At 37.9% G+C, this 13108-nt stretch overlaps 1 protein-coding gene across 4 annotated transcripts in view; it reads left to right on the top strand.

The window, feature by feature from the left end:
• LOC101172238 (calmodulin-binding transcription activator 1) overlaps positions 1–13108 on the top strand; it is a 69550-nt gene that overhangs the window by 4391 nt on the left and 52051 nt on the right. For all 4 annotated transcript variants that reach the window (XM_020703551.2, XM_020703552.2, XM_020703550.2 and 1 more), the window contains exon 3: positions 1704–1807. In XM_020703551.2, the coding sequence (XP_020559210.1) occupies positions 1704–1807 (104 nt within the window). The remainder of the gene's footprint in view (positions 1–1703; positions 1808–13108) is intronic.

The raw sequence follows: 13108 nt of genomic DNA, 5'->3' as shown, positions 1-13108 counted from the left end.
TAAAAAAGAAATTAGGCATTAACTAAGCTGCACCATTCAGCTGTTTAACTAAGCTGCTGCACAGTTCAGCTGTTTGAAATTCTGTCTTCTCAGGCCTTCTATTAATAAATGCATAATTGATTAGGGGGAGCATACGTGCCTGAACACACTTCTCACTGAGACAAACACACATGCCCAGCCCAGAGACCTCCTTAAATACACACACCGACTACACACGCGGACCTCAGTGCTGTCCTTCTACATTTCTCCTCTTGTTTCTGTTGTTTCATCTCTAGTTCCCCGAAATTCTTACCTTGGGAGGCTTTCTTCACTCTCCTCAAATTTCCCTTTTCCTTATTAACTCTATCTCTCTGGCTCATTGTCTTTCTGTCTCCCTCTGTGACCCTCCTACCTCACCTATCTCAGTTTTCTCCTGCTCTGTTGTCAGCCCTTAGGTACAGTATAATTCCTGTCATCCCCGGGGAGTCATGAATTGACGCCCTCTACTCAAATGCTTATCAAAAAACCTTTGAGTGCTCGCTCCCTTTGACTTCTAAGCAGCATGACTGTTGGGCACGCTCTCACAAACAGCCATACTCAAAAGGACAAAAATGTTCCCTAATGTGGATGTAATTTTCCTTTTTCTTTGTTTTTTTTTAAATTTTCTTTCTTTTTTTTCCAAGTGTCGAGCTGCAAAGACAATAAAAGCAGTCATTGTTTGCTGTATCAGTGCTGATCTTGTTCTGCAAGGATAATGGATATATTACCACCTCCCATAGACTCATATTTCCAGACTTTTGAAGTGAAATGAAGCCAAGGCGCTAAAAGTTAACTTGTTTTCACCCAAAATGTAGTTTGGCTCTCAAGGATTCCAAATAAAACAGTGCTTTAACACCCTCCCATGACTGTCAGGATGTCCAGAGACATAAACTGAACTTCAAATTAAACATCACCTGCCCCCAGCTTGCGACTATCCAACTCCTGTACGAAAATAGTTTCCTCGCAGGAGCAGCTATTTTGGGATTCTGCACTCCATTACCAAACCTTCTGTGCAACACTGTAGGGAGAGCATTGCTTTTAAAGGGGATAAGAAATGCCCCTGCGATTGCCCTTTATATTTACCATTCCCAAATGCATGGATAATGTATGCTAATGGTTTCTCTGTAATCCAAATCTTTTTCAGATGGACTCAGGTGTTTTTTTTTTCTCTGCTGTCTGAAAGTAAAAGCTTAGCTGCTCCGTCGACACCTGATAAACTGGACTATAGCTGGATATTTCTGTCCAGCTGGACTTCTGTCTGCTCCTTGACAAGGCTTTTTCTCTTTATCAGGAACTCAATGGAAAATTTAAAATTTAAGTTGTACTTTTGGGCTATATAAACTCCAAAACTGATATCTTATTTTGTCGTTCAGCCAAAAGGTCTCTGTGGGTTTTCTGTTGAATGAAAAATATCCCACCGGACTACAAGATGGATTAAATTTAATTAGATTTATTCTTTCATGGGGCTGAACAAATCTTTCACACAACAAGCCTTGTTTATGGTCATATTAAACCATTAGAGGGTCTACACAGTGAAAGTTTATCAGCATTTTATCCAGCTAACAGCCAGTACTTCGGTATTCAATGCTTATAGTGCCTTTGTGTTCAAATGACTTTCCAATAGCCATGCATCTCTTATCTGACTCAAGCTTTCCCTTGCTCCCCCTCCACCACCACCACTCCAGATGAGCCCGGGCAGTTAAAGATCTACCTTCCGAAGAAGCTGCTCGAGTGTCTGCCCAAGTGTTCCTCTCTTCCCAAGGAGCGCCATCGCTGGAACACCAACGAGGTGAGAAGGCGGCACACACACAGGAGGGAAATATCCATGGCAGCGGGATGAGCTGTGGCTCTTTTTATATTTGCGGATGAGTCATCGCCAAGTAATGACACATTTAAAGATGACAGGGAAGTAAACAAACACAATGAAAGCTTTTTAGGATGAGACTCTATAACCTTGACACTTGGAAATGAACAGAATAAAAATTAATCAAATGCAGCAAGTTTTGCACTAATCGCCACATTAACTTAACCTTTTGCTTTGTAACCCAAACTGTCTTGAAGCGTCTTTGCCTGATAAAATCAAGGTCGTCATGGTTTTTTTTACGTCAAAAGCAAATTTTATCTTTATAAAGCTGAAAAATTAAAGTCATCCTCTGTGTTTGAACTCTTTGACCTGGTGGCCTTGAAGTGCAAATCCCGACAAAAATATTTCTCAACACAAAAACATATTAAATATCACAACAACAATAAGAATAATTCCAGAAACCAAAACCAAATTCCAAAACACACAAATCAAAATGAAACGTTTTGGAAAACGAAAGTCATTTCAGAAAATCCATATGCAATGTTAAAAAAACTAAACGAGATAAGACACTTCATGCCAAATATCGCTTGATTGAAATGATGGACAAACACCATCATCTGGTCAGAGAAGTCCTACAGTGCCAACCCTTTCTGGTTTCTGTAAAAAAGTAACAACAAGTATTATAGAAAAGATGAGCAATTGCCAGAAATAAAAATAAAAAATGAAACAAAAGAAGAAACCAAAAAAAGGTAGGGAATATTGGATGTGGAAGATGACGTTTGTCCATCATTTCAACCAAACGTTATTTGTCATGAAGTGAACTGGATCCTATCATCCAATCAGGGATGTCCCAAAGTACCTGCCTTTTTCAGTTTCTTGTCGTGTTTCTTTTTTTAACGTTTCATATGGATTTCTGGAAAATTACTTTTGTTTCCTAAACATTTCACTTTTATTTAATTTCAGTTTCTGGAATTCTGTTTTGGTTTCTGGAATTTAAAATGCAATGTTGTTTATTATTATGTGTGTTGCTTTTTTAATTGTCGATGTGATCTTGAATATGCTTTTGCATTGTGTTGATGTGATTTGCACTTCATTGCCACCGTACATCGAGACCCAAGCTTGAAATCCAACTGGAATTAGCAACTTTAGTTTCAAAATAAAAGTTTTACATCCATTCATTCCACCAAGCTGCCTAAATTCCCGGCGCAGGGATGTACGAGAGTAATTTCTCAACTGAAGAACAGGCAGCCATTGAGCATAAAAACAGGAAAAAAACACAATTATTAGCCTGTCAGGCTCATTGTTAGACTTGTCATAACGTACAGTGTGACTGGTTATTTAATTGGGCACTGTTTGCTGTTTTGGCTTAACAACTAAAGCATGACATCTGGTCATTTAGCGGCAGAACGTGATCATCTGTTTTCCCTCTATATGTTACACTCAGTTAGAAATATGTTTCATTTATGTTATTAGGGTCGTTTTGTGGAAATAGAGCACACCTTTCTGTATAAACGAATAAGAGCAGTTTAAAGATCCTTTGAAAATTGTGTTTTTAACATGTTCTTATGGCATTTTCCTCATATTTAAAGAAAGATAAGATAATTTCACATTCTGTCTTTTCTCTGTTCAATTCCTTGTAAATTAGGAGCAAAAAAATTGCAATTTGAAAAAGATTGAATTAGTGAAGTAGCAAATGCGCTGGGCGGGACTCAAGTTTCTCTGCTGCGCTCCATTCTAATGCATCCGCTTCCAGACAAACAGCTCCATGATCATCTCCATTTACCTTATCTGACCTGGCATCTGAATTACAGCTGGATGGCTGGATAGCTGCAACATTGTTCACTATTTCTTTGCACAGGCAATGTTAGGTTGGGGTAAGAGAGTGAGTGTAAACAAAGAGACGATGGGAAGTGGTGGTAGGCTTACTCTTTGGAAGTCCCGCCCACAACTCAGAGGTGAATTTATGTAGAACTACTGCCGCTCTGCAGAAACTATGTCCTATAATAATTAAAAGACCACTGGGGAAGCTTTGTAAAAAGATCAAGAGATGGTCAGAGTGGGACTTTAGGGGTTTTATTTCATTCCAAAATGGATTTTCACGTTTTCACGTGTTTTAAGAATAAAACAGTGGAAATTTGTGAGTTTTGTGATGTATTATTTATTTATTTATTATTATTCTTTTTTTAAAATCAAAGTTGTTTTGTTGTGAAAAGATCTCCCTTCTCCTGTCTTTTTGGTTTTCCCTCAAATAACAGTTGTCAGTGGCACATTTAATTAACAATTGCAGTTGACAGTTTTACATATTTATGAGGGAAGTTTATGTTTGGTCAATAAACTTAAAGGTTTGCTCTAAGTTGTTTTAAATTTCGAGCCATCACTCATTAATGCTAGACCAAAATACCGCTGGCCTGAGGCAAGGTTAGCATCGAATCTGCAGTAAGGACAGATCAGGTTCTGCTGCCAGTCAAGCAGACTATCTGAAACGACCAGCGAGGGACAAATCTTTGCATCTTGGCCAAAGATGATCTTGTGCTGAACCTTTTGGGACCTTAAAAGCTTTCCAAATGTCTGAGCTGCTCCAGACTGTTTGCTCAGGGAAAAAGTTTGATGGGTGGAAATAGATTGAGGCGTTTATCATCAATAGCTCCTTGTTTATGCATGGCACAGCTCTCCATTGGTGGTTTGTTCCATCCATTGTGATGTGGTTGGCCACTGCTGAGACATTTTCTCCATGTGCACTCTACTAAAGATGCGTGTTTGTTATTGATTACAAACTCGGGCATTATTATGCAATGCAGAGCTTATTTGGCTGGTGGTTTTTCTCTCCGGAAAGTCGTTACATTTTCATGCAATCCATCTCAATGAAGGTCATATTTAGAGTTGAAAATGGTGCTTACTGATTAGCGTGTTCGCATGAATGGAAGGTGCATGAGGGGGCAATGCATGTGCACGGGAGCGGCCAGAGGACGGCACCTTGTTGCTACATTTCTCTCCCACCTCCAGCAGTCTCACTAATTTACTCTTCTCCATATCACTTTCCCTTTATACCCCCCAACCCCCATCCCATTCACCGCACACCTCTGCACGATTGTCTCTCTGATGAGGAGGTACAAACTCAGTTCAGGAGGAGGTTGGGCATCCCATTGGGGATTCATTCAAAGCTCTGAATCCAAGCAGGCACCAAGTTTTCTGCATACTAAAACTCTCCATTGTGTCTGCCGCTCCTCTTTTTCGGAGCTTTGTCAGTGGGAGACGAGTATGTTTCACAGGGCACATGTACTGCATGTATGTAACCCCCCCCCCCCCCCCCCCCCAACCACCCATGTATTCGAATGTGTCTTTGAGGGATGTGCAGACTCCTAAATTATATTAGAACCGCTACAAGATGTAGAAGGTAGATTAGCGTTCAACCCTTTAAAATGTAATAAAAACAAAAATTTATCACATTTTAAAGGGTTTTTTATTTTTTATGCCCATTGCAGATTGTGATGTAACACATTTGTGATGTTTTTAAATGGCATATACTTATATATATATATATATATATATATATATATATATATATATATATATATATATGTTATATTTTTAAGAAATTATACAGACCATTCAGTGGACACCTATCAAGTCAGTTCAATAGAAATTCAATTAAAACATGCTTTATTGATCCTTGAAGGAAAATTCAAGCGTTCCACTATGTCAAGCCAGTGATTAAGAACAATTGTAATGAGATATTGAGCATTTTTTTTCTGTAGGCGCATAAAAAAACTGTCCTTCCATATCTTTTGCAGGATTGTACCTATAAAACTAATATTTTATTCTTTAAAGTTTATTTTAAATTCTGATTTAACCCCTTCGTGCATGAATTTATTTCCAACTATATAAAAAAAACATGCTTTTGTGTGTTTTCTGTTTGAGGTCATGCTAAATTAAGTCCTGGATTTAATAGGTTGGAAATTAGCTACATGAAGGGGCTAAAGCTTCAACAAAAGGCAAAGAAATAAAACATGCTCTCTCCACCACAAACAGAAAGTTCATGTCCATCGCCTGCTAAATCCAAAGAACAATCACAGCAAAAATATAAATAAATCAAAATGTCTTTAGATAAAAAGTCTACCAATTGGTTAGAGAAAACAAAGAATTCTTATTTTAAGAAAAAAATGTATTCAGCTCGACATGTTTTCTGAATTTAAAATTAATTGCTTTTAAAAAAAAATTCTTCACAGAATTATTTTTCTTGCAAGACAGAAAATACGATTTTTTTTCGTGAAACAGGGTTTTTTTTACTCTCTTAAGATTCAGTCAACCTGCCCAGAAACACCACCCTGCAGTCTAACAGCATGTTGTCTACCTGTTGGGTAGTTAGTAATCTAACCTGGTTGTGCGGGAATTGGCCTGAGTTTATTCACACCAGTGCAGGCTAGACTGAGGAAAAATTCAGCAAAACTGCTTCCTTCATCCAGATGAAAGGGAGCTCTTCATGCTAGGTCGACACTTACAATCTAAATTTAGAACATAAGCAAAGCAGCAGTCCTAAAGGGTGAAAACGTGAGATTTCTGAGGCACTGAATTCTTAGACACTAACAAAGAGGAGGACAGTTCTGCAGCTTTAACCTGTCTGTGGTTAAAAAAGACGCTCCGCGTGGAAGCAATTGTAATTTTACAGTTTTTCTTTTTTATGCGGTAACCTTCTCATTATGTGTTTCTGTTGGCTGGAAATGAAACACAATTTTGGTTCAAAAAAGTTTTTGTGGGTAAATTTCAACAAGCAGTGGATTGAAAAGAAAAAACATAGCTGTGTGTTAAACGGAATAGATTAGCACTCATCAAAAGCACAGAATCTCGCCAAGTATATTTGTCTCATTTCTAGTTTAAATATCTTATTACTCTTGATTGATTAAGGAAAACTAGAAAGTTTCATTTTAAATCATATCCTTTATAGGACAAATTTATCTTAAAATGTAAAATTGTAGTTTAATTTTAAGGTGATTATGGTTCAGACATAAAGATAATTGGACTTGTAGCACTTAAAATATGATAATTTAAAGGATAAAGTGTATAAATATGCCCACTTTAAAGATATTTTTGGCCATAAGCACTTATTTTAAGACATAACCAGAGCAATAGACCTTAATATGAGAGTTTAAAGCTGATTTTAAGATTTAATTTGGTCTTAAAAGCGACAGGATATCACAACTTAATTATAGAAATCTTACCAAAACAAATTCTATTAGTTACATAGGCAGATTTTTTTTTACCTTTGAGAATGCAAATATTTTTTATATTCTAGGTTCTTTAACTTGTTTTGAGAGCAAAGGTATTTCCAGCGCATTGGTTAATCTAAAAAGACAGTTTAGTGTTTACGAAGGATTCACCTTCACTCGGTCACAGATGACTCCAGAATCCATATATATATATATATCTATATATATATATAGATATATCTATATATATCTATATATATATCTATATATATCTATATATATCTATATATATATATATATATATAGATATATATATATATATATATAGATATATAGATATATATATATATATATAGATATATATATCTATATATATATATAGATAGATATATATATATAGATATATATATATATTTATATATATCTATATCTCTATAGAGATAGACAGACAGACAGACAGACAGACAGACAGACAGATAGATTTATTTTTACAAAAACAGTTAACCGTAGTTAGTGTTAAAACGTTAGTAGCAGGTTTAATTATTTTAGGAAACAATAAAGGAAAACGGATCTAATTCTTGGTCACTAGCTGTAATAAACACAAATTTGATTTTTCAGAGTTTTATCAAACAGCTGTAACCTTGCAAAAACCAGAGCGCACACATAGAAAATAAATTTATATATTTTAAAATTAACTCTAACATTTTGGAAAATGTAACCATAAAAATATTGAAAACATACATATTTAACAGAAATCCGCCAAAGATAAGCAATAACAACAACACAACAGAATGAAAATTCAAAGTATTTGAGTTCAGAAAACAGAAAAATGGAAAAACCTTGGCCACAAACACCTAAAATTTTCCTATTATGATTAAAAATGGAGCAAAAATTGATGTAACCTCAGCAGATGTGCAGACCTCCATCATAGCAAAGTTTTAGCGGAGGCGGTAGTCAGGTGTGTATTAACACAAAGACCAAAAACATCATCAACTGTAAAGAACCGCTCTGATAAGATTTTGATCTATTTTCAAAGCGTTCTTTGAAATTATGATGATGCAGGTTTCTTGACAAATCTGTGTTGTTTTCCATGACATAGTTTTTGCAGAGCGGCAAGAGTTCATCAGAGATTTGTTTATAAATTGGGGGCGGGACCATTGGCGTGGAGGAACCCGGCCCCCCCTTGCCAAAGGGAGCTTGTGGCCCGCCCAGCGTATTTACTACATCACAAATACAATCTTTTCACTGCATTTTTTCGTCTGCCCTGATCCACAATGATTTTTATAAAGAAATACTCTTGATTTTCTTTATACTTGTCCCCCATCATCACAGACATAGATTTTTTTTTTTCTCAGAATGGGTTTTTAAAAGCTGTTGCTGTGAAAAGCTCTTAGTGAACCATTTGACAAGCATCCATTTATCAAGAGCAAAAGACTCACCATCTTTACAGGAGTTGATGCCAACTCCATTTTATCTCAAGGTCAAACTGTGAATTGTTGGAGAAACTGCAAAAGAAACAAAAGCTTCATCCTCAGAAGTAAGTGGGAGATGCTCAAATTTATGATAATTTGAGGAAAAGAGAGCTGACAGGAAAATACCCACCAAACCAGACCCAACATGTCAGGACAAATCGCTCAAAGCAGCAGCCAGTTGTGGCGTTGGATCCATATAAACTGATCCAAGACTGCCGACACTCTGCCGCGACTTTTGATCTGATAGAAATCTAACAGCAGATTATTCTTCAAAACTGTGGAGGATGCGACATTTTTTCACACCACTTCTGTCGTTTGCTATTGATGCACTCTGTGATGACACACATGTTTAATTAACGATAATCTATGTAGATCTATGTCTGTTGTGTGGAGGGGTGTGTGTACATCATGAGACATAAAGCTTTCCCCTTACCGGAGGGAGTGAAATATTAATATCTTTAAAAGAAAATGTCATGTTTTCTGTTCATGTTTACATTAAATGAGGATCATTGGCAGTTTTTTTTATTTCTTTGTACGTGCATTCAATTACATGTGATCTTTTGATCTCTGTTTTGCCGTGCATGGCCTCTCTTGACGCCGCCGCCTTACACGGGCACTGTGCCGTGACCCCCCCCCATACATTTTTTGACCCATCGACTCCCTCGTTCTTTTGCTTCATCTCTCTGTCCTTTTTTGTGCTCTCTCTTTCTCCCTCCCTCTCTCTTTTGTGTATCTACTGAAGTGTGAAATTATTCTGGGATGGAGGGATGGATTCCTCCCTGAAGGCTTGAGCGGAGGCGTGAGCCTTTTGTTCAATAATAGATTGGGGGTGTATGTGTATCTATCCACGGTAATAGACATTGGACAAGTTTTAGATAACAAACCAAACTCAGGTGGATGGATTTATGATACAGGCTGTGCTTTACATTCACCTGGAATTATTTGGGGTTTTGTAAACTTCTTGAGAAGTATTAGACTGTATGCTATAGAAGACGCGAAACAAACTTAACTTTTTGGGATTCAAGCTGGCGGATGCGTACAATTACTGCTTTGTAATGTCTTCAATTTAGAACTGAGAAGAATAATAGTTTGGTTTTTAAAGCTTGAATTCAAACTATAAAGCACACACAGACAAAAACTGTGAAAAATCCCATCACTGTGCTTAATGCGGATTTTAAATGCTTCAGCTTCACAGCATCTCCCAAAATGATGCAAACCATGCAACTCTAAAAAGGCGCCGCTACCGTCTTCAGATCATCACAAATGCCTCTCCTGTCTTCGTGACTCTGCTCCACATGTTCCTCAGCTGGATGGTGGGGGGGGGGGATAAATGAGACGAAGCTGGTAGTTTTTGTTTCTAGTCTGTAAAAAAATAAAAATAAAAAGCGTACACTTCTATGTCTCTATAGTGTAAAGGCAGGCTAGTTGACAGTTTTCACACGCTCACGTCTGGCTGTGCTGCAGCATGACACCAACACAACTGAATGAGAAGCGGATCAAAATTATATATGTTTAGACCATTGCCTCTCTGACGTGTGCGTATCCAGGGCAGGTGTTGCCATGAAAACAGATTACGCTCGTCCGTGTGCGTGTTTTGCTAATTGTATGATTGATGGTAAAAATATGACACAAGCACCTTTTTTTTTTACAGCCAACTAAAGGTGGAAGGAGAGACATGACGAGATGCCAGTCATGCTTGACAGAGGAGACAAGCGATAGTTGAAGGACAGAAGCTTATGAGGAAAAATGTCAGGAACCATTTACAATCATCTGTGCAGGCAGGGTGTCTCAGGGGGGGCTCAGAGAAAAACAAATGGATTACAGAGTTTTTCTCATCATTGACATTGTTTTCCCGCCAAAACATAAATATATGGAGCAAAAATTACATAACAATGGGGTCCCCTAGTTTCTGTCGGAAGGAGCTTCTGGAAAATAGCGGAATTGCACGGATGAAAATTGGTCATACGTGAATATACGTTGAAAAAATGAGCAAAGTTGTCAAGACGATCTTGTTGCTGACAACAACATGGCCCCCAGACATCATTAGCCAGAACCAGAAGTCCGGAACCGGAAATTCATGTCCCGTCTCGTCCTACCCATTTCAGTCGGAAAATACAATTTCTTTGATCCAAAAGCACTTATTTAATTGGCGACCCTAACATTCAGTTTCAGTTTTAGGTGTTAAAACATTAACACCTCAGAGATGTCTGTCAAAGCCTGCTTCTCCCTGACTGTGGCTTCTTACGGGATCGGCAAAGAGAAGCGGCTTTGCACCAGTAAGCAACACTTTAAAGCGGCTTTTCACCGATATTTATTGCATATAAGTGCAAAGCTGCTTTTTTCCACAACCGAAGACAGTGATTCACGTTGATCGCGTTAATGGTTAAGGGAAAGGTAACGGTTGTGAAGTAACGTAAACACTGGAGCTAAAGATTTACAAATCTGTTACACACTTTTGTGGTCTGTTTGTGAAATTTTTACGAATGAACCACATTAAAACCACAGAAGAAGAACCACGCAAAGAACACATAAATCGACATAGAACATTGAACCCATTATTGTGCTGTTTTCATGTTTATCATTAGTGATTTGTGCGTCAGTTGTGTAATTTAAGCGTGATATGTGCGTCGTATGAAAGTTATACATTGGGGGTACATGTATGAAAGGTCCGTTAGAAATACATGAAACTGTTGTGGAACGCCACAAATTCATGCAAAAATCACGTACAAGATTTACGTAATAATTGCCTATAAACTCAGTAAAATACGCGTAAACTACGTTAATCTCAATTTACCAAACATTTTGAACACCGCAAAACCGAATTCATCCAAAGACCCATCAGCCGAAACCCTCGACGGACATCTGCGCACGTTGACGAATGACGAACGCAAGAAAGAAACACTTGTGATTTGGAAAACGCCTCGAGATACGTAACGCATGAGAAGGGCATTTTTATAAAATAACGTTTGAGTTGATTTAATTGGAATTTTGATACGTGTATCTCCCAAAAGACCAAAATTTAATTTGTAGAAAATGTGCAAAATGTAAAATGTACATAGTGGCTGTGACACGGCCTTAAGGAGTGGTGTTGGTTTTTTTAAAGTGTGTGAAAATGCAGCGGTGAATTGATGTGGGAAACAGGAGTAGTGCAGTGCTCAGACGGGTTGCTATGTTTCATTTTGGTAAAGCCGGTGCTTGATTTATGGCTTCTGCATGTTAGTTTGTAGAGTCTGGAGCGCATACGGCCGAGGGAGGCTCAGGGTTTCAGCGTGTCACAAAAAAGCAGAAAAACTATGGTTTTTCTAGAGATTGTTGCATTACACCAGCATTTGTTAAAAAGCACGATGGCCGACATATTTATGAACAATGTTTGAGTGAGTGTGTCCCACAGCCTTCAGTAGACTTTGAGCTCTGTGCTGCTGCAATTTTCAAGAGTAAAATAAATTGCACTGGGAGGTCAAAATAAAAACAGCACATAAACATAGTGCATTTATGCAAATGCAGCGCCAGAGGCGTGGCATCGCGGCGCCCCTTTTCTTGATTCCTCGTCTTTTATTCTTAATTCTTCCACTGTCTTTTAGGCTAAGAAACATTTCATATTTGGAGAGTGCCAAGTTATAATCACTAATTAGTCCTCCAGGCTCTCACTCTGCCCACCCTCTGTCTTTTTCCCCCTTCTCTTTATCTTTCTCTCAATCTCTCTCTGAGCCAAGCGCAGCCCAATTAACACCCAGTATCATTTTGTGTCTGTTGTGACTTATAGTCAACTCAAACTCCAAGCAGATGTACCAAACTGGCAATATGAACCAAACGTCTGAGATGGAAAGAATTAATTAGACTCATTTTAATCAGAGATACAACTTCCTTCTTGAAAATAATTATCCAGCAAGCTTTTTATTTGCAAATGGGAAAATTAAATGTGTGCATAGCTTCTGAATTCTCAGATTATTGGGATCAGCGCAGCAGTAGTTTCAGTCAGGCAGATATTTCTGCAAGTGTGTGCTTGCAAGAAATTAGGCTTAACCAGGTTTTACTAGTCTAGTCAGTGAAATCTAGGGGCTGAGGTGGGATTTACAGACTTTATTTCTTCTCTTTTCTGCCCCCCTCCTACCCAACGGCATGCGTCTTCCTCCTTTCTATATTTTCCTCCGTGTTTCTCAGAGCCACTATTTATCTTTCCCACTATAATTTGACACAAAATATTGTTAACTGGAGACACAGAAATATATTAAACAGTGGCCATGTGCTACTGCAAGTGTGGAGGTGGGGTGTGTGCCTAAACTCAGTTTATCTGTGTGTTTTATGCCCGACCAAAAGGAAGGGAAAGACCAGCAGAGTCTCCTTTTTGTTTCCATGAATATCTCCACTCTGAATCAACCAAATCAGTGTATTGCCCAAAGAAATCCTGTATTTCTGTGCATGCACTCAGGGAACCACTGTATTGCTATTTTTGAAATACAAATTCATCTGATACATTTTTCACAATAATTACATTCTTTAATTTTACCTTTCATATTTTCTGGAGCCAAGTAATTATAATTTTGCACGAGGTAATTTGTGTGTTTGGGTATCAACGCCTTACAGTGAAAACGAGCTTGGAAAACCATCCT

The sequence above is a fragment of the Oryzias latipes genome, chromosome 5, assembly GCF_002234675.1.
Source record: "Oryzias latipes chromosome 5, ASM223467v1".
Lineage (NCBI taxonomy): Eukaryota > Metazoa > Chordata > Actinopteri > Beloniformes > Adrianichthyidae > Oryzias > Oryzias latipes.
Note: the sequence above shows the minus strand (reverse complement) of the source record. Positions and strands in the feature narration are given on the sequence as shown.